A 20,021-nucleotide genomic window follows, 5' to 3' on the forward strand; every position below is an offset into this window, starting at 1 on the left:
AGGCTTTTGACAAGGTTCACCATAAGAGGTTAGTAATGCAGGTGGAAGCACTAGGTTTTAATGATAAAGTAGTGAAATGAATTCACCAATGGTTTGATGGGAGATGCGAGAGAGTAGTGGTGGAAAATTGTTGGTCGAATTGGACGCCGGTGATGAGTGGAGTGTCTCAGGGATCGGTACTGGGTCCAATGCTGTTTGTCATATATATTAACGATCTAGATGATGGGTGGCAAATTGGATTAGTAAATTTGGAGGTGATACAAAGGTTGGCAGTGGTGTGGACAGTGAGGAAGATTATTAAAGATTACAGGGTGATATAAGACAGTTAGAAGAATGGGCTGGAATAAAAATGTATGAAAATTTATTTGGCAAGACAAAATACCTTTGGATGGCTTTGGAAAAATGAACATGGAAATATGATTGGGGGGGGGCTATGAATGCCTAATTTAAAAAATTATTACGAAGCAGCTCAACTTAGATTCTTGTCATCCTGGTATCAGATTGATGAAAAGACAGTGTGGGTAAAAAGTGAAATTAGTAAAATAGGAGAAAATAATTCCGAACATATTTTGTATTAGTGGCATGAAGAATTGTTGAAAGGGAAAATAGATACAGCAATTTTGAAACATACACTTAAAGTATGGAATGGAATCCATGTAGAAAGAGGAATGAAGAATTACTAAATAGCCAAAGTGTTATTAAAGCAAAATCCTTTCATTCCTTTTACAGTTAATAATTCATTTTTTTAATATTTGGCATAATTGTGGAATAAAAAGGATAAAGGATTGATTTTTAGGTTTTTTTTTCTTTTGATCAATTAAAAGATAAGTATAATATATCAAATAATACTATTTTTTCCCATTATCAACTTAAATCATATTTTAGAAGAAATTTAGGATTGAATTTTAGATGACCTGAACAAAGTTAATTTGAATATTTAATAACTGATACATTTATTAAAAGATTTATTACTAATATGTATATAAAATTACAAGAAACTACGCAGAAAAAAGACCTATCTAAATCTCAATTAAGATGGGAAAGAGATTTAAATATACAAATCCAAGAAGAGATATTGTCAAAACCATGTTATGAAAGTGTAACTAACACAATTAATGTTAGATATCAAATGGTACAATTTAAATTTTACATCAATAATATTCTACTCTGCATAAATTACATGGACTAATTCAAATTGCTCTGATCAATGTTTTAGAAGCAATAAAGAGGTAGGAACCTTCTTACATGCAGTATGGTAATAAGAAAAAGTAGAAAACTGGGACAAATTATGAAGATAGAAGTTCCAAAAGAACCAAAAATATTTTTGTTAGGTGATATTCATGATTTGAAGTTAGATATTTATCACAGGAAGTTTTTAAGTGTAGCAATAGCAGCTGTATTTGTTATTGATGCAAATGAAAAATAAAATTTACAAAATAAACTGGGCTGAAAGATGGCAGATGGAGTTTAATACTGATAAATGTGAGGTGCTATATTTTGGAAGGACTAATCAAAATAGGGCATACACGTTAAAAGGTAGACAATTGAGTACAGTGGAGCAAAGGCATTTAGGAGTCATGGTACATAATTCTCTGAAAATTAAATCATATGTGGAAAGGGTGGTGAAAAAGGCATTTAGTATGTTGGCTTTCATGAATCAGAGTATTGAATACAGGAGTTGGGATGTTATGATGGCATTGTTGAGGCCCAATTTGGAATACTGTGTGCAGTTTTGGTCACCGAAATACCGGATGGATATAAGCAAAATGGAGAGAGTACAGAGGTGGTTTACGAGAATGTTGCTGGGGTTTCAGGGTTTGAGTTACAGGGAACGGTTGAGCATTCTACATTCCCTGGAATGTAGAAGGTTGAGGGGTGATTTGATAGAGGTATTCAAAATTACAAGGGGGAAAAACAGAGTCAATGTGGACAGGCTTTTTCCATTGAGAGTGGGGGAGATTCAAACAAGAGGGCATGGATTGAGAGTAAAAGGGGAAAAGTTTAGGTGAAGCATGAGGGGGAATTTCTTCATGCAGAAGGTGGTGGGGGTATGGAATCAACTTCTGGCAGAGGTGGTAGAAGTGAGATCGATGTTAATATTCAAGGAAAAGTTGGATAGGTATATGGACGGGAGAGGTGTGGAGGGTTATGGGCCGAATGTGGATCAGTGGGACTAGGTGGGAGAAGATGTTCGGCATGGAATATTTGGGCCAAACTCGCCTGTTTCTGTGCTGTAAATGGTTATATGGTATTTAAGACAGAGATTAATAGGCTGGTAATTAGCCGGGGCATCATGGGGAGAAGGCTGGGCAGTAGGGCTGAGTAGAATAGATCAGCTCATGATTAAATGGCAGGGTAGACTTGATGGTCTGAATAGTGCAATTCTGCTTCTAGGTCTTAAATTTATATTTTAAATTTAGACAGAGCACAGTAACAGGGCCATTTCAGGCCATGAGTATGTGCCATCCAATTTACACTTAATTAACCTACACTCCCAGTACGTTTCAAATGATGGGAGGAAACCAGAGCCTCTGTGGAAAATCCATGCAGACACAGGGAGTATGTATAAATTTCTTCAGACAGCACAGGATTTGTACCCCGGTCCCAATCGCTGGTACTGTAAAGACGTTGTGCTAACCATTGCACCAACTGTGGCAACCCAACCATCTTATGGATATGAAGCACTAACAGTGCAGTACATAAGATAATTAAAAAGCAATTTTTTTTAGTAGTAATTTGTCTTGGTGAATTTCTATTGCTTCTGGGTTTTGTGGTCCTCTGGGCCCATAAACAGGAGCTTGTACATTCTCCCCGTGACTTGCGTGGGTTTCCTCCAGTTCCCTCCCACCCTCCAAAATGTATTGAGTGGGTGAATTAATTCGCTGGAATTGGTGGAATGGGTTTCATGGGTCAGAATCAACTTCTACCGTGCTGTACTATTAAACTTAAAAAAAAAGATTGAGGCAGGACACGTCAACATCCTTTTACATCCTGTGGATGTTTGTGACCTGTTGAGTTCCTCCAGCATGCTTGTGTGCTGCACTAGACCGCAACATCTCGAGCTTTCTACTCAAAGGAACTGCACGTATCATTTTGAAAGTATGGTTCAAGCTGGGTCTGTGGCTTACACAGGTAAAACAGCACCAGTGTCTAATACTTACTGGTAGTCCTTGAGTGCCTTTTATCCCTGGGGCTCCTGTGTATCCTTTCAGCCCCTGGAAAACAATGGTTACCCTGTTCAGTTTCAATGATCCTGTCAAACGTTCAGCTGATTATTGATCACTGTTCATTGGGGAAAGGTAGCACCAAATGGAAACACAATTTGCAGATCAGGTGAAGATAATAACATCGTTGGAATTTAGGAGAATGAGGTGGGATCTCATTGAAATATTTTGAATGTTGAAAGGCCCAGACAGAGTAGTAGAAAGGTTGTTTCTCATGGTGGGAGAGTTACATTGTTAAATTTAGACATAGAGCACAGTAACAGGCCATTTCAGACCACAAGTCCATGCCACCCAATTTACACCCCATTGACCTCGAACCCCTGGAACATTTCGAAAAATTGGTGTAAACTGAAGCCCCTGGGGAAAATCCACACAGACATGGGGAGAAAGAACAAACTCCTTACAGTCAGCACGGGATTCGAACCCCGGTCCCGATCACTGGCGCTGTAAAGGCATTGAACTACCGCTATGCCAACCGCCCAAGGACAAGAGAGCATAACTTCAGGATTGAAGGGCATCCACTTAGAACATAGATATGGTGGAGGGAGGCGGTTGTGGAGGCCAGGTTATTGGGTGTACTAAAGGCAGATATTGATAGGTTCTTGATTAACCAGGGCATCAAAGATTATGGGGAGAAGGCCAGGCAGTGGGACTGAGTGGGAAATTGGATCAGCTTATGATTAAATGGAGGGACAGGCTTGATGGGCTGAATGGCCTATTTCTGCTCCTATATTGAATGGTCCTATCATGCACGATTTAATATTGCCTTTCCACAGCCTGAGTTTAGTGAGCTCAATATACTGGACTTTGCTGTCGACAGAGCACAACTGCACCTTCTAAATGAAAAGCAATGCAACATGCAGCTAATAGCAGGAGGAGGGAGATGTATCTGTGAATCAATTGCACCGAAAATGGGGCATGACAGTGTTTTGATGCCTGCAGTACTGTACTCACAGTTGTGGCAGGAAACAATTACCTTTGGTCCAATCTGACCCTGGAAGGGAAAACAGCAACGTTGTTAATGTCATGAAATAAAACCATGTGACTAAATAAATGCTTCATTTATTCAGTGACAGATACAAATAGGAATCAAACCCATTAAAGCTTTAATGAAAGGCAGCAGCCATATTAATGATGAGTGCCACCTACCGGCAACCCTGGCAAGCCTTTCGTTCCTTGATCGCCAGGATGACCACGATGCCCCTGCCAATGAAAATGACATCACTTTGATCTCCTCCACAAGTCTCCATTGCCACATATAATACCTGTTGAGTTTTATTGCAAATAAAAACAAAAGAACAAATAATTTCCCGGTGTAAAAAAAATATGGTGGCACTGCTGTGACTTCATGACTGCCACCGCCGGTGTGGACCTGGGAGAGCAGGGAGCGGAGTCATAGCTTCTTGTTTTGTTTCTGATACTTGATACATTGGCCCGAAACATTGGTTACCTTTTACTTCAAATAGGTGCTATGTAACCTGCTGAGTTTCTCCAGCACATTTATGTACTATATTGCCCTCAATCCCAGCATCTGCAGACTTTTTTGTTTGATTAAAGGCACAGATGAAGTTGCCTTGCAGGAATTTTCATCATGTTTTTCAATTGTCTGTTCCTTCAAAGGTGTTTACTGGTCACAACTATATTTTCAAAAGAAATAAAAGATCTGTGCCAAGTGCCAGAAAAGCTTGAAATCAGAATGGGGAATGGAGAACGCTGGATGGATGATCAGCATCCTAACAGATATCTTCAATATCTCACTGCAGCAGTCCACTGTCCCCACAGGATTCAAGGCAGCCACCATTATCCTGATGCCCAAGAGAGTGAAGGTAAGAGGATGAAATGACTACTGCCGCTGTCCTCCATGATCATGAAGTGCTTTTAATTTTTTTTTTAATTAGTTATTTGTATCATTACAGAAATAAAAAAACAATGAATAAAACTTAATCAAACATCCAATTCCAATGATGCAAAAAAATACTTTTATACTTTTTCTCTCCAACCCCCCTCCCACACAAAAGTAAGAAAAAGAAAGAAGAAAATACTTACCATTTAATATACAACAATACTAGCATATACAATCATTAATTATTATTAAAATTTCTGATTAAGAGGAGTGGATAAGGTAGAAGAGGTGGAAGGAAAATTATTTAGAAAATCCATATATGGTTTCCAAATACATAAATATTTTCAACTCGATTCCTTAAACTATATGTAATTTTTTCCAAAGGTATACAAATTCGCATCTCACTATACCATCTACTTAGTAACACCTCCTTATCGACTTTCCACGATATCACTATATATTTGCTATTGCAATATTTTAAATTTTTTCTTTATATTTATCCAATTTCAATTTTGTATCCTTTTCATATATATCCCCAAGTAAAAATATTATTGCATCCTTTTGTATTTTTATCTTCATAATTTGTCCTAATAATAAACTCAGTTCATTTCAAAATCTTTCCACTTTTTCACAAGTCCATACTGAATGCAAAAAAAGTCCCTATTTCTTTCATACGTCAAAAACACTTATTTGAATAATTGGAATGAAGCCCATTTAACTTTTATATCATACTCCATATAAGTTAAATGGACTTCATTCCAATTATTCAAATAAGAAAATTATATTGAACCATTTGATATCTAACATTTACTGTATTTGTAACACTTTCATAACATAATTTTGACCAAATATCCTCCTGAATTTGTATATTTAAATCTTTCTCCCATTGCATTTTTGATTTATATAAATCTCTTTTCTTTGTAGTTTCTTGTAATTTTATAACATATTAGTAATAAATTTCTTACCAACAGATGTATCTGCTACTATATCTTCAAATTGACTTTGTTTAGGGAGTCTCAAATCTGCTCTCAATTTCTTTTTTAAATACAATTTTAATTGATAATATACAAAAATTGTATTATTAGGTATATTATATTTATCTTTAAATTGATCAAAAGTTTTTAAAAATCCTAAAAAACAATCTTTTATTCTTTGTATACCTTTACTATACCAATTGTCAAGTAAAGAATTATTCAAAGTAAAACGAAGAAGTTGATTTTGTTTTAACATTATTTTTGGTAATTGATAATTTTTAATGCTTCTCTCAATATGAATTCTGTTTCATATTTTTAATATATGCTTTAATACTGATAAATCTTTAATTCCTTTAAACAACTCACTATTCCATTTATACAAAATTAACTCCGGAATATTTTCACTAATTTTATTCATTTCTATTTGAGCCCAAGGTGTTTTTTTTCATCCCTTTGATAACAGGAAGACAAAAATCTCAATTGAGCTGCTTTAAAATAATTCTTAAAATTGGGTAGTCTTAGTTCACCCTGATCCAATTTCCACATTAATTTTTCTAAATTAAATTTTGACATTTTACCTTTCTAAAGAAACTTGCGTATTATATTATTCAAAATTCACAAAAAGGATTCTGGTACATGAATGGGCAATGATTAAAACAAATATTACATTCTTGGAAATATATTTATTTTAATACAATTCACTCATCCTATTAGTCTTATTGGTAAATCTTTCCATCTTTTGAAATCCTCTTCCAATTTTTTTAACAATGACAAATAGTTTAAACTAAACAAATTATTTATATTTCTATTAATTTTAATTCCTAAATATTTGATTGCTTCATTTTGCCATTTAAATGTTGTCAATCTTACATTGGAAGTAATCCATACTTCACTTTTATCAACATTAACTTTATAAACTGATACTAACCCATATTCTTTTAATCTCTCATTCAATTTATTTAAAGATATTTCTAGTGTCATTAAATAAACTATAACATCAACAGCAAATAAACTAATTTTATATTCCTTATTACCTACTTCAAATCCTTTAATTTCTTTTTTTATATTTTTTTAAATTTTTCACACTATGAACCATATCAACCAAAATATGTAAAATGTTTCTCATTAAATTTACACAGTGGTCTTTTCTCCCTTTTTTCCCCCTTTCCTTCCCTCGCCTCTACCCACCCCCTCCAAAACCCATAAATATTCAACATTTACAGTACAATAAAACCATAAAATATCTTCACACAAAGGAAAATAAACAAGAAAAATGCGTCATCTATTTATTACACACTGAATCTAGTCGTTTTGTCTTCTTATCATTTTCATTCTCATTTTAGGGGATGGAGGTCTCTTTTGAGTAATTTGAGTAAAAAGAGGCAATTTGGTTCCCAAATTTGTTCAAACATTGTGACTTTATTTTTTAAATTATATCTTATTTTTTCCAATGGAAAACATTTATTCATTTCCATGTACCATTGCTGTATACTTATGCTCTCTTCCATTTTCCAAGTTGACATTATACATTTTTTGCTATCACTAAGGCTATCATAATGAATTTTTTTGTTGCATTTATCCAATTTGAGGCCTAATTCTCTACTTCTTGTTACTTAAAAGAAATTTCTCTGGTTTTTTTTGGTATGTTATTTTTTGTAATTTTATTTAGTATTTTATTTAATTCTTCCCAAAAATTATTTACTTTTGTACATGCCCAAGTTGCATGTACTGTTGTTCCCATTTCCTTCTTACAGCGTAAACATCTATCTGATAATGATGAATCCCATTCTTTTAATTTTTGAGGAGTAATATATACCCTGTGTAACCAATTATACTGTATCATGTGTAACCTTGTGTTTATTGTATTCTTCATAGTTCCCGAACATAACTTTTCCCATACTTCATTTTTTATCTTTATGTTTAGATCCTTTACCCACTTCTAACTTAGGCTTATAGTTTATTTAATTTTCCTTGCAGCTTAACATACATGTTGGTTATAAATCTTTTAATGATCATTGTGTCTGTAATCACGTATTCAAAGCTGCTTCCTTTAGGCAATGTCAAGCTGTTTCCCAATTTATCCTTTAAATAAGCTTTAAATTAATGATATGCAAACATTGTACCATGAGTTATTCCATATTTGTACTTCAACTGTTCAAATGTTGATAAATTATTTCCCAAGAAACAATTTTCTATTCTTTTGATTCCTTTTCTCTCCCATTCTCTAAAGGAAAGGTTGTCCATTGTAAAAGAGATTAGCGGATTTTGTGTCAATAGTAATTTTGGTATTTGATAATTCATTTTTTTCCTTTCTAAGTGGATCTTCTTCCATGTATTAAGTAAATGATGCAGTACTGATGAGTTTTTATATTGCACCAGCTTTTCATCCCACTTATAAAGAATATGTTCCAGTACATTTTCCCCTATTTTATCTAGTTCTATCTTAGTGCAGTCTGGTTTTTCCCTTGTCTGGTAAAAATCTGATAAATACCTTAATTGTGTGGCTCTATAATAATTTCTAAAATTTGGTAACTGCAAACCACCTTGATTATACCTCTCTGCTAATTTATCTAACGCTACCTTTGGATTCCTCCCTTTCCACAAAAATGTCCTTATTATTCTCCTTAGTTCCTTAAAGAATTTTTCTGTTAAATAAATTTGAAATAAGTATTGTATCCTTGGAAACACGTTCATTTTAATGCAGTTTACCTTCCCTATCAACGTTAGCGGTAATTCTTTCCAATGTTCTAAGTCTTCCTGCAATTTCTTTATTAGTGGCTGATAATTTAGTTTGTATAAGTGGCTTAAGTTATTATCTAACATGATCGCTAGGTATCGGATTGTTTGTGCTTGCCATTTAAATGGTGATTCTTTTTAAAATTCTGTATAATCTGCGTTACTCATTGGCACCTCTTCACTTTTATTTGCATTGATCTTGTACCCCGATATTTCTCCACATTCCTTCAAGTTCTTATGTAATTCTTTTATTGATACCTCTGGTCCGTTAGGTATACTATGATGTCATCTGCAAATAAGATGATTTTATACTCCTTCTCCTTTTTTATCCCTTTTATCAAATCCTTTCATATTGTCAATTTTAATTATTTCTGCTAATGGCTCAATTGCTAATGCAAATAAAAAGGGACAACCTTGTCTAGAAGACCTTTCTAGCAAAAAAGGTTGAGATATTTGTTTATTCATAATCACTTTTGCTTTTGGTTGATCATACAACCCCCTTATCCAATTTATAAAAGTATTTGGAATCCCAAAAGCATTAAGTGTTTCAAATAAAAAATCCCACAGCAATTGATCAAATGCTTTCTCTGCATCTTATGCTACCCCTGCTGTGAGAGTCTTCCTATTTTGAGTCATGGTCTTTGTTAGATGTGCATGCGCCTAATGTTGACGATGAGCAATTTATGTCCAAAGCTTTTTTAACTCTGAGTCAAACTAACGAAAATATCTTGATTGGGGGAGAGTTCAATTGTGTATTAGATCCATTATTGAATAAATCTCTGACAACTTTGAAAAAAATCAAAAGCAGCGATCCATTTGGTTTCTCTGATGAAAGGCTTAAATTTGTTAGAGGTTTGGAGAAGGCTAAATCCTACAGAGATTTTTCATTTTATTCTTCACGTCATGATTCATTTTCAAGGGTTGATTTATTTTTGGCATCAGCACATTTGCAGTCACGTTTTACTTAAGCTGAATATAAGAGTAGAATAGTTTCTGACCATTCATTGTTACTTACTTTTGTGTTGGGCCAGAAGTCATTCATTTAACTTTTCGTTGGAGGTTTAATGCAATGTTACTGAAAAAGTCAGAATTTGAAAAATTTGTTAAGGATCAAATTGCTTCTTTCCTAGAATTGAACAGGAATTCAGTTCAGAGTCATTTTCCTTTATGGGATGATTTAAAGGCCTTTTTACGTGGTCAAATTATTTGTTTAGCATCAAAAGAAAATAAGAAATTTTTGGTGGAGAGTCAGATGTTGGAAAAACAGAAGCTGACTTGGAAAAAGAATTTCAGAGGAATTTTATGGAGGATAATAAAGCAGCTTTATCTAAATTAAAGTTACGATATAATACATTACAAATTTATCAGTATGAATGTTTGATTCAAATATCTAACCAACGTTATTACAAATTAGGGGATAGAGCTCAAAGTTTTAGCGTGGCAATTGAAAACAGAACAAACATCAAGAACTATTAATGCTGTGAGAAAAGATAATTCAGTTACTTATAAACCTCAGGAAATTAATGACCAATTTTTATCATTTCACCAGAAATTATATACTTCTGAGGGAGTTTGAGACAATGGTTTTATTGAATCTTTTTTATCAGATTTAAATTTGTCAATATTAGTGGAAGATGATGTGAAGAAATTGGACTCTCCTTTTACTGATTTAGAGATAAAGGATGTTATTCTACAAATGCCTAATGGGAAGTCTCCAGGAGATGATGGATTTACTGTTGAATTTTATAAAGCTTTTTATGATGATGTCACCTCTATTTATGGACATTCTTCAGCAGGTGACGCAGAAACAAGCTTTACCAGATTCAAATTTGAGTGCAATATTAACGGTTATACCAAAAAAAAGACTGAGACCCTTTGAATGTAGCTTCATATCGGCCAATTTCTTTATTGTGTGTAGATTATAAAATAATAGCAGTTATTGGCAAATAGGCTTGCTAAGTATTTACCTCAATTGGTACATGTCGATCAGGTTTGTTTTATTAAAAATAGGTATGCCTTTGATAATATTCTTAGAGTGATTTCGTTGATCAATGTATCAGCAACCCAACTACCAATGGTAATTGCTCTTGATGCTGATAAAGCTTTTGATCGGGTCGAATGAAAATTTTTATTTAAAGTCTTAGAGAAATTTAAATTTGGACCCTTTACTATTGGTTGAGTAAAGGCACTAAATAATAATCCAGTTGCTAGGGTGGCGACAAATGGTCAAACCTCTTCGTTATTTAAATTATCACGTTCAACTCGTCAAGGTTGTCCTTTGTCGCCAGCTCTATTTGCGTTCGTCATCGAACCATTAGCTCAAGTTATAAGGCAGAATGAGAATGTTAGAGGTATAAGAATAGCAGATGATGAATATAAGATTAATTTATTTGCTGATTATGTTTTGATATATTTAACTAATCTGGAACGATCTTTAATCATTTACAAGAATGTTTAGAACAATATGGTGTATTGTCAGGATAGAAGGTGAATTGGGATAAAAGTGAAATATTACCAATTTCTGATGCAAATTATGATCAGTGTAGACAAATTACTAAATTTTGTTGGACTGATAAAGTTAAGTATTTGGGTATAATGATTGATGTAAATATTCAATCATTGTATAATTTAAAAGAGATTGGAAGTGTTCTGACCATCGGTTGAGGATGGAGATCTTGTCGCTGAGGAGGACTTTGTCGTCTGAGCTGCGCAACGGGCTTTGGACTTGGGGTGAGGGGCCGTACACAGCCTTTAGAGCCTCGTAGAAACCCCTGAAGTCGCCAATGTCTGCGCTGAGCTGGGTTCGCTTGGCGAGGCTAGTCCACCACTCATTTTGGATCTCCTGGAGTTTGAGCTGAAGATGGCTGCATGCGCGACGGAAGGCTTGTTTCTTCTCTGGACAGGACGGCTTTGTAAGGTGAGCCTGGTGGGCAGCTCGCTTCTTTGCCAGCAGCTCCTGGATTTCCTGGCTGTTATCGTCGAACCAGTCCTTGTTTTTCCTGGAGGAGAAGCCCAGTACCTCTTCAGTGGATTGCAGTATGGTAGTCTTCGAGTCCATGAGGCGGATTGCATCATCGAGCTTTGATTTGAGGTTTGCCTGGAAGTTTCCTCTCACTTCGTCTGACTGCAGGTTTCCAACGTTGAACCTCTTTCTAGGGGCTCTACTGTTCCTGGACTTTGGCTTGAAGTGAAGGTTGAGCTTGCAGCGAACCAGCCAGTGGTCAGTGTGACATTCCGCGCTGGGCATGACCCTGGTGTGGAGCACATCACGTTTGTCTCTTTCTCGCACCAGGACGTAGTCCAGGAGGTGCCAGTGTTTGGATCGGGGATGCATCCAGGTAGTCTTCAGGCTGTCCCTCTGCTGTAAAAGGGTGTTTGTAATGACAAGCCGCTGTTCTGCGCAGAGCTCCAACAGGAGGCGCCCATTGTCGTTGCTCTTGCCGACACCATGCTTGCCCAGGATTCCTGGCCAGGTTTCTGAGTCTTTGCCGACGTGAGCGTTGAAGTCGCCAAGGATGACAATCTTGTCGGCTGTAGGGGTGCGTTGAATGAGGTTGCGCAGGTCAGTGTAGAACTTGTCCTTGTCTGTTGGTTCTGCCTGGAGGGTTGGAGCATAGACACTGATGAGGGTGATGCGACGCTTGTTTTGAAGGGGGAGTCGCATGGACATGATCCGGTCCGAGTGGCCTGTCGGGAGGTTTTCGAGCTTGGAGGCAATGGAGTTCTTGACCATGAAGCCTACACCAGATAGGCGTCGTTAATCCAAAGGCTTGCCAGACCAGTAGAGTGTGTAACCTGCGCCGCGTTCTTGGAGGCTGCCTACATCTGCCAGGCGGACTTCACTGAGAGCGGCTATGCCGATGTCAAGTCTGAGGAGTTCATGTGCAATGAGGGCAGACCGACGTTCAGGTAGGTGGCTGTCAGCCTTGTCTAGCATGGTTCTGATGTTCCAGCATGCTAGCTTGAGTTTGTGAGGCTAGAGCTGGATGAGGTCCTCACCCAGGATGAGACATATAAGGCAATTGAACAACTGAAAAGTGGCAAAGCAGCAGGTATGGATGGAATCCCCCCAGAGGTCTGGAAGGCTGGCGGCAAAACTCTGCATGTCAAACCGCATGAGTTTTTCAAGCTTTGTTGGGACCAAGGAAAACTGCCTCAGGACCTTCGTGATGCCATCATCATCACCCTGTACAAAAACAAAGGCGATAAATCAGACTGCTCAAACTACAGGGGAATCACGCTGCTCTCCATTGCAGGCAAAATCTTCGCTAGGATTCTCCTAAATAGAATAATACCTAGTGTCGCCGAGAATATTCTCCCAAAATCACAGTGCGGCTTTCGCGCAAACAGAGGAACTACTGACATGGTCTTTGCCCTCAGACAGCTCCAAGAAAAGTGCAGAGAACAAAACAAAGGACTCTACATCACCTTTGTTGACCTAACCAAAGCCTTCGACACCGTGAGCAGAAAAGGGCTTTGGCAAATACTAGAGCGCATCGGATGCCCCCCAAAGTTCCTCAACATGGTTATCCAACTGCAACAAGGTCGTGTTAGATACAGCAATGAGCTCTCTGAACCCTTCTCCATTAACAATGGCATGAAGCAAGGCTGTGTTCTCGCACCAACCCTCTTTTCAATCTTCTTCAGCATGATGCTGAACCAAGCCATTAAAGACCTCAACAATGAAGACGCTGTTTACATCCGGTACCGCACGGATGGCAGTCTCTTCAATCTGAGGCGCCTGCAAGCTCATACCAAGACACAAGAGAAACTTGTCCGTGAACTACTCTTTGCAGACGATGCCGCTTTAGTTGCCCATTCAGAGCCAGCTCTTCAGCGCTTGACGTCCTGTTTTGTGGAAACTGCCAAAATGTTTGGCCTGGAAGTCAGCCTGAAGGAAACGGAGGTCCTCCATCAGCCAGCTCCCCACCATGACTACCAGCCCCCCCACATCTCCATCAGGCACACAAAACTCAAAACGGTCAACCAGTTTACCTATCTCGGCTGCACCATTTCACCAGATGCAAGGATCGACAACGAGATAGACAACAGACTCGCCAAGGCAAATAGCGCCTTTTGAAGACTACACAAAAGAGTCTGGAAAAACAACCAACTGAAAAACCTCACAAAGATATGCGTATACAGAGCCATTGTCATACCCACACTCCTGTTCGGCTCCGAATTCTGGGTCCTCTACCGGCGTCACCTACGGCTCCTAGAACGCTTCCACCAGCGTTGTCTCCGCTCCATCCTCAACATTCATTGGAGCGACTTCATCCCTAACATCAAAGTACTCGAGATGGCAGAGCCGACAGCATCGAGTCCAGGCTGCTGAAGATCCAGCTGCGCTGGGTGGGTCACGTCTCCAGAATGGAGGACCATCGCCTTCCCAAGATCGTGTTTTATGGCGAGCTCTCCACTGGCCACCGTGACAGAGGTGCACCAAAGAAGAGGTACAAGGACTGCCTAAAGAAATCTCTTGGTGCCTGCCACATTGACCACTGCCAGTGGGCTGATATTGCCTCAAACCGTGCATCTTGGCGCCTCACAGTTCGGCGGGCAGCAACCTCCTTTGAAGAAGACCGCAAAGCCCACCTCACTGACAAAAGACAAAGGAGGAAAAACCCAACACCCAACCCCAACCAACCAATTTTCCCCTGCAACCGCTGCAACCGTGTCTGCCTGTCCCGCATCGGACTTGTCAGCCACAAACGAGCCTGCAGCTGACGTGGACTTTAACCCCCTCCATAAATCTTCGTCCGCGAAGCCAAGCCAAGAAGAAGAAGAAGTATAATTTAAATTATGTACTGTTAATGAAAAAGATTAAGTCTGATTTGATTAAGTGGAAGGATTTACCAACCCCTATCTTGACAGCATTTTATAGGAGCACAAATGAGAGTGTGTTGTCTGGCTGCTTCATTATGTGGTTCAGTAGCTGCAAACCATCAGGCCAGAAGTCAATACAGATGATCTTCAAAATGGCCGAGAAAATCACTGGGATCTTCCACTACATTTACCAGGAGCATTTCTTAAACAGAGGTCAAAGAATTATTGAAGAATTATTATCCAGCAACCAATATCTTTGACCCATGACCATCAAGAAGGAGGTGCAGAAGCATCAAAATTAAAGTTGCCAGGCAGGGAAGTAGTTCATCCCACTAGCTGTAAGATAATTCTGTAACCGGGTAAAATATGTATATATTTATTTTAAATATATCTTTATGTATATATGTGATTATGACCTACTGTGTATTTTGTGTACGTGCTTGTGTGTGTCTGTGCAGGTGTCTGTGGGTGTGTTTGTGTGTTTACGCATATGTTTGCATGGGTTTGTGTGTGTGTACATGTTTGTGGGTGCACACATGCGTGTTTGTGTGCTTGTTTGCATGTATGTGTGTGCGCGCACGAGTGTGTGTGTGTACGCCATGGTCTGGAGAAACGCTGCTTTGTCAGGTTGTACGTGCACAGTCAGATGATGATAAACTTGAACCATAATTTCAGCTTCTAGGTACATCAGATAAAAAGGAGGTTAACTGTGCAGGGTCAGGGCAATGAAGAGATGGGAAATTCTCTTGCTGCAACTTGAGACATTAGCTGAAGCGCAGCACCCACATGTGCTTGGTTACACTGGAAGCTGGTCAGAAAATTCAATTTGTTGTTTTAGATGCTTAGTTAGAAGAATGAGAAGCAATCTCATTGAAATATAGAACATACTTCACATGGCATTGAGAGCTTCAATGTAGGAGCTGGAAACTTGGAAGTAAGAGATAAGGATCTTTTTCTCTCAAAGTCATTAATCTCTTACATTTTAAATAGTTACATTTTATTTACGGCACGGTAGAAGCTGATTCGGCCATTTAAACCCATGCTGCCCAAATTAACCTCCAACCCTATGCATTTTGAAGGGTGGAAGGACACTGAAGCACCCACAGGTAATCTACGCAGACATGGGGAGAATGTACAAACTCCTTACAGACAGTGTGGGATTCGAACCCATGTTACTGGCACTGTGATAGTGTGGCGCTAACTGCTATGCTAAATGTGCTGCCCTTTGGAATTCTCTTCCCCAGAGAACTGTGCAGACGGAATGATTGAATATCTAGCACTACACAGATATGCTGCAGAATTACAGCAGTACATGCAGCATCCAGAGGAAGTCAAAGGTCATTGGCATTTCAGGCGAGAGTCCTTCATCAAGGGTACAAAAATCAGACCGATGCATGAATGAAAAGGTGGAGGCAGGAGAGAAAGGGAAAGGGGAGAAGCACAGGTGGATACAATGGGAGGGCAGAAGAGAAGGAAGCGGAGAAGTGATAGGATGAGAGGGTAGCAAGGGCTAAGAAGGGGAGCTCTCTGATAGGAGAAGGAAGGGTAGGGGATGGGATAGGGCTCCTGTCTTGTTCAGCATCCTCACGTGCAGCACCTTGTCAAAGCCCATCTAACCAAATTCCACCAACAATCCTTTGTCTGCCCTGCCTATTACTTCATCAAAGAATTCCCACAGATTGGTGAGGCAAGATCTCCCCTGAAGGAAACCATGCTGACTTTGGCCTATTTTACCTTGTGCTTTGATGTACCCCAAAACCTCATCATTAATAATGGTCTCTAGAATCTTGCCAACCACTGAACTCAGACTAACCGGCCTACAGATGGCTGGCATTGAAGGTCTCCCTTCCTAAGGAGTGGAGTGACATTTCCAATTTCCAATTTCCAGAATCATAATTGCCTTTATTTCGGAGTTAGTGTCACCAACTTCCTGTCACTGTTGAACACAGGAAGTCCACCTGCAGCTTTACCTTTCTGAGCTTCCTTCACTCCTTAAGGACATGACACTGATGACTCCTGTGATTTGATGTCATACAGGAGGGGACTGCACTGGTTCACCCAGAATGAGGCTGTAGTTGGGGCTGAAAAATAAACATCATGCAGATGTCGGAAATCTGGGATAAAACAGAACATGCTGGAAACAGCCTGCTGCAGAGAATTTCTCTCTGGAAATCTGGGATAAAAACAGAACATGCTGGAAACAGCCTGCTGCAGAGAATTTCTCTCCACATGGATGCTGAGTGTTTCCAGAACCTTTCGCGTGGTGCTGTTTACCTGCTCACCCTTACGGCCTGGTCGTCCTGGAAAACCTTCAGCTCCTGCTTTCCCCTGAAGCAAAAGCACAAGAACATATTCAGAATCCAAACACCACCGGCTGATTTCATTTTGCAGGTAAAACATGGGGAAGTGTAATGTATAAGCTGAGACACGGCCGTGCTGGGAACCTCAGCAGGTCACGCAGCATCTATTGGAAGTAAAGGGCCCAGACCCAAAACATTGATTACCCTTCACTTCCGATCGATGCTGCGTGACCTGCTGAGTTTCTCCAGCACATTCAACACCAGCGTCTGCAGACTTTCATTTCAGTATGTTTAAGCTGAGAGTTACTGTTGATGATAATCAATAATAAATCTATCTGGTACTTCATAGCCAGTGACTGAGAAATAGAATAGCAGAGAATTAATAAATGAATATCTGAAGTTAACCAAAGAATACAGCAGGTCAAAATTTGCTCCATGGGCTTTGTTAACAGTCCCATTTATTACTCTCGATCTGCGGAAAACAAAATAAATCTGAATTAAGCCACAGATACCACCACTGGAAACCTCCTCTCCTCAGTCAGATGATGGGATCTCAGTGCTCTATATCTGAGGCACTCACCACTTGTGAGCCTGGGCAGGCCTATTGCCCATGATGATGGTCACTGTGCAAACCATCGCCTGCCCTGATCCACTGAAACCATGGAAGCAGTGGGAGATGGGGCTGACTCATGCTGTTCATCCACATCAAGGTTGCTTCACCCTGGGTAGAGTTTGCCTGAGGTGCAGCATGCAAGGTGATTCTGTTCAGCTCAATTAACTCAAACAATGGCTCATTGATCAGTGACAGTCTACTCCTGTTTGTTCCTCAATGAAGGTGTTTCACTAAAATATTCACAGATATTTTGGGTATGAATAACATTTAAATATTCCTGCACATACCTTTTTGCCCGGATCTCCAGGAGGTCCTAGCTTTCCTCCATCTCCTCTCGATCCCTTTAACAAAGAGAAAACTTAGCTGTGAAGATGTTAAATGAAGATTTTATTCCATTTGATTTGATTCAATGTCATTCAATTCAATTCAAAAGATGCCTGTCAGTGGAATCAGCATGTTATACAGGGGTGTACTGTACAGGTGTGCATTGCACAGGTATGCATAGTACAGCTGCATAATGTATAGTATGGATGGTGCATATTGTACAGGTGTATACTGTATATGTGCATCTGCACAGGTTTGTGTTGTACAAGTGGATCTTGTACAGGTAAAGTTGTGCGGGTAAGGGTAATACTTGTACCAGTGTGCATTGTACAGGGAAGTGTTGTGGTGATGGATCCCAAGAGAAGGAATTTAACTTGTCGTTGAGCCCACACAGTAAAAGGCAACTCTGGATTTGGTGTTGTGCAATGAACTGGATTCAGGAGCTGAAGGTACAGGAGCCCAAAGAAGGCAGAGATCACAGTATGACTGAATTCATTCTGCATTTTGAGAGGAAGAAACTAAAGTGTACAGGGTTGTAGATTAAATGGATGTAATTGGTCTCAATGGCCAAAATTAATTAAAATTAAAATGTGTCGGTGATATAGGTAACTGCAGAGGCATGAGAGGAGCTGACCAAAGATGATTGGAAGGGGACCGAGCAGGGAAGACAGTGGAGCTAATGGTAGGAGTTTGTGAGAGTATTTGGGAAGATACAAGATTGTTTCATCCCAAAGTAGAAGCAGCATTCTAAAGGGAGGTGAGGCAATCGTCACTGACAGGAGGAGTCAGAGACAGCCTGAAAGCAAAAGAAAGAGCTTATGGTATTGCCAAAATTAACAGGAACCCAGAGGAATGGGTAACTTTTAGAAACTAACTAGAAAGGCAATCAAGAGAGAAAAGCTGAAATAGGAAGGTAAAACAGCCAGTAACATAAAAAAGGACACCAAACTTTTTTCAGGTATATAAAGAGTTAAAGAGAGGCAAGAAGACATTGGATTGCTGGAAAATGATGGTTGAAAAGTGGTAATGGGGAACAAAGAAATAGCAGATGAAGTGAAGTTATTTTGCATTAGTCTTCACTGTGGAAGACACTGACAGCATGATAGAAATTTGCGAGAGTCAGGGGGCAGAAATTAGTGTCTACGCTGTTATGGAGCAGATAAGGCTTGGGAATCTGAAGTTGGATGAGTCACCTGGTCCGGATGGACAACACACTGGGGTTAGAGAGAGGCAGCTAAATGCTTTAGTTGTGATCTTTCACGAATCGCTAGTTCCAGAGAACTGAAAATTTGCAAATGTCACTTCAGTCTTAAAGAAGGGAGAGAAGCCAAAGACAGGGAATTGTAGATCAGTTCATTTGACTTCAGTGGTTGGTAAGATTCAAGATCAATTATCAAGGATGAGGTTTTGAAGTTCTTAGTAGCACAATATAAAATAGGTCAGCATGGTTTCCTTCAGGAGAGATCTTGGCTTATCAATCTATTGGAGTTCTTTGAGGAAGTAATGAGCAAGACAAACAAAGGTGAGTCAGTGGATGTTGTTTACTTGGATTTTCAGAAGGCCTTTGACAAGGTGCTACCAAAAAAGATAGGATCCCATGATATTATGGGAAAGGTACGACCGTGGATGAAGATTGGCAAACTTGTCGAAGGCAAAGAACGGGAATAGAGGGGGCTTTTTCTGGTTGGCTGTTGATGACTGATAGTGCCCCACAGTGATCAGTGTTGGGTCCACTACATTTCACGTTACAGGTAAATAATTTAGATGACAGAATTAATGGAATTTGTGGACATGTTTGTGGATGACACAATGATAACTGGAGGGGCAGGTAATGTTGAGGAAGAAGGATGTTTGTAGAGGGACTTAGACAGGTTGGGAGAATGGGCAAAAAAATGGCAGATGGAACACAGCATAGGGAAGTGGATCGTCATGCCCTTTGGTAGAAGGAATAAAGAAGACTTTTCCAAATGGAGACCAAATGGAGGTCCAAAGGGACTTGGAAGTCCTCATGCAGGATTTCCTAAAGATTAACTTGTTGGTTGAGTTGGTAGTAAGGAAGGCAAATATAATGTGACCATTCATTTCGAGAGGACGAGTAAAGAAAAGCAAAGATGTAACATTGAGACTTTACAAGGAATTTATCAGACCGCACTTGGAGTACTGTGAGCAGTTTTGGGCTCT

At 39.1% G+C, this 20,021-nt stretch overlaps 1 protein-coding gene across 6 annotated transcripts in view; it reads right to left on the reverse strand.

Annotated features, from left to right (window-relative positions):
• The window catches only part of LOC138762226 (collagen alpha-2(I) chain-like), a 512,086-nt gene that overhangs the window by 20,078 nt on the left and 471,987 nt on the right, over positions 1-20,021 (reverse strand). For 5 of the 6 annotated variants that reach the window (XM_069935862.1, XM_069935881.1, XM_069935854.1 and 2 more), the window contains 5 exons: positions 17,804-17,857; positions 16,878-16,931; positions 4,374-4,427; positions 4,201-4,218; positions 3,162-3,215 (listed from right to left, as the gene is read on the reverse strand). In XM_069935862.1, coding sequence (XP_069791963.1) covers positions 3,162-3,215; positions 4,201-4,218; positions 4,374-4,427; positions 16,878-16,931; positions 17,804-17,857 — 234 coding nt within the window. Of the gene's footprint in view, positions 1-3,161; positions 3,216-4,200; positions 4,219-4,373; positions 4,428-9,792; positions 9,853-16,877; positions 16,932-17,803; positions 17,858-20,021 lie in introns of those variants that run through there. The other variant, XR_011356852.1, reaches the window with a different exon arrangement.

This window comes from Narcine bancroftii, chromosome 1, assembly GCF_036971445.1.
Source record: "Narcine bancroftii isolate sNarBan1 chromosome 1, sNarBan1.hap1, whole genome shotgun sequence".
Classification (NCBI taxonomy): domain Eukaryota; kingdom Metazoa; phylum Chordata; class Chondrichthyes; order Torpediniformes; family Narcinidae; genus Narcine; species Narcine bancroftii.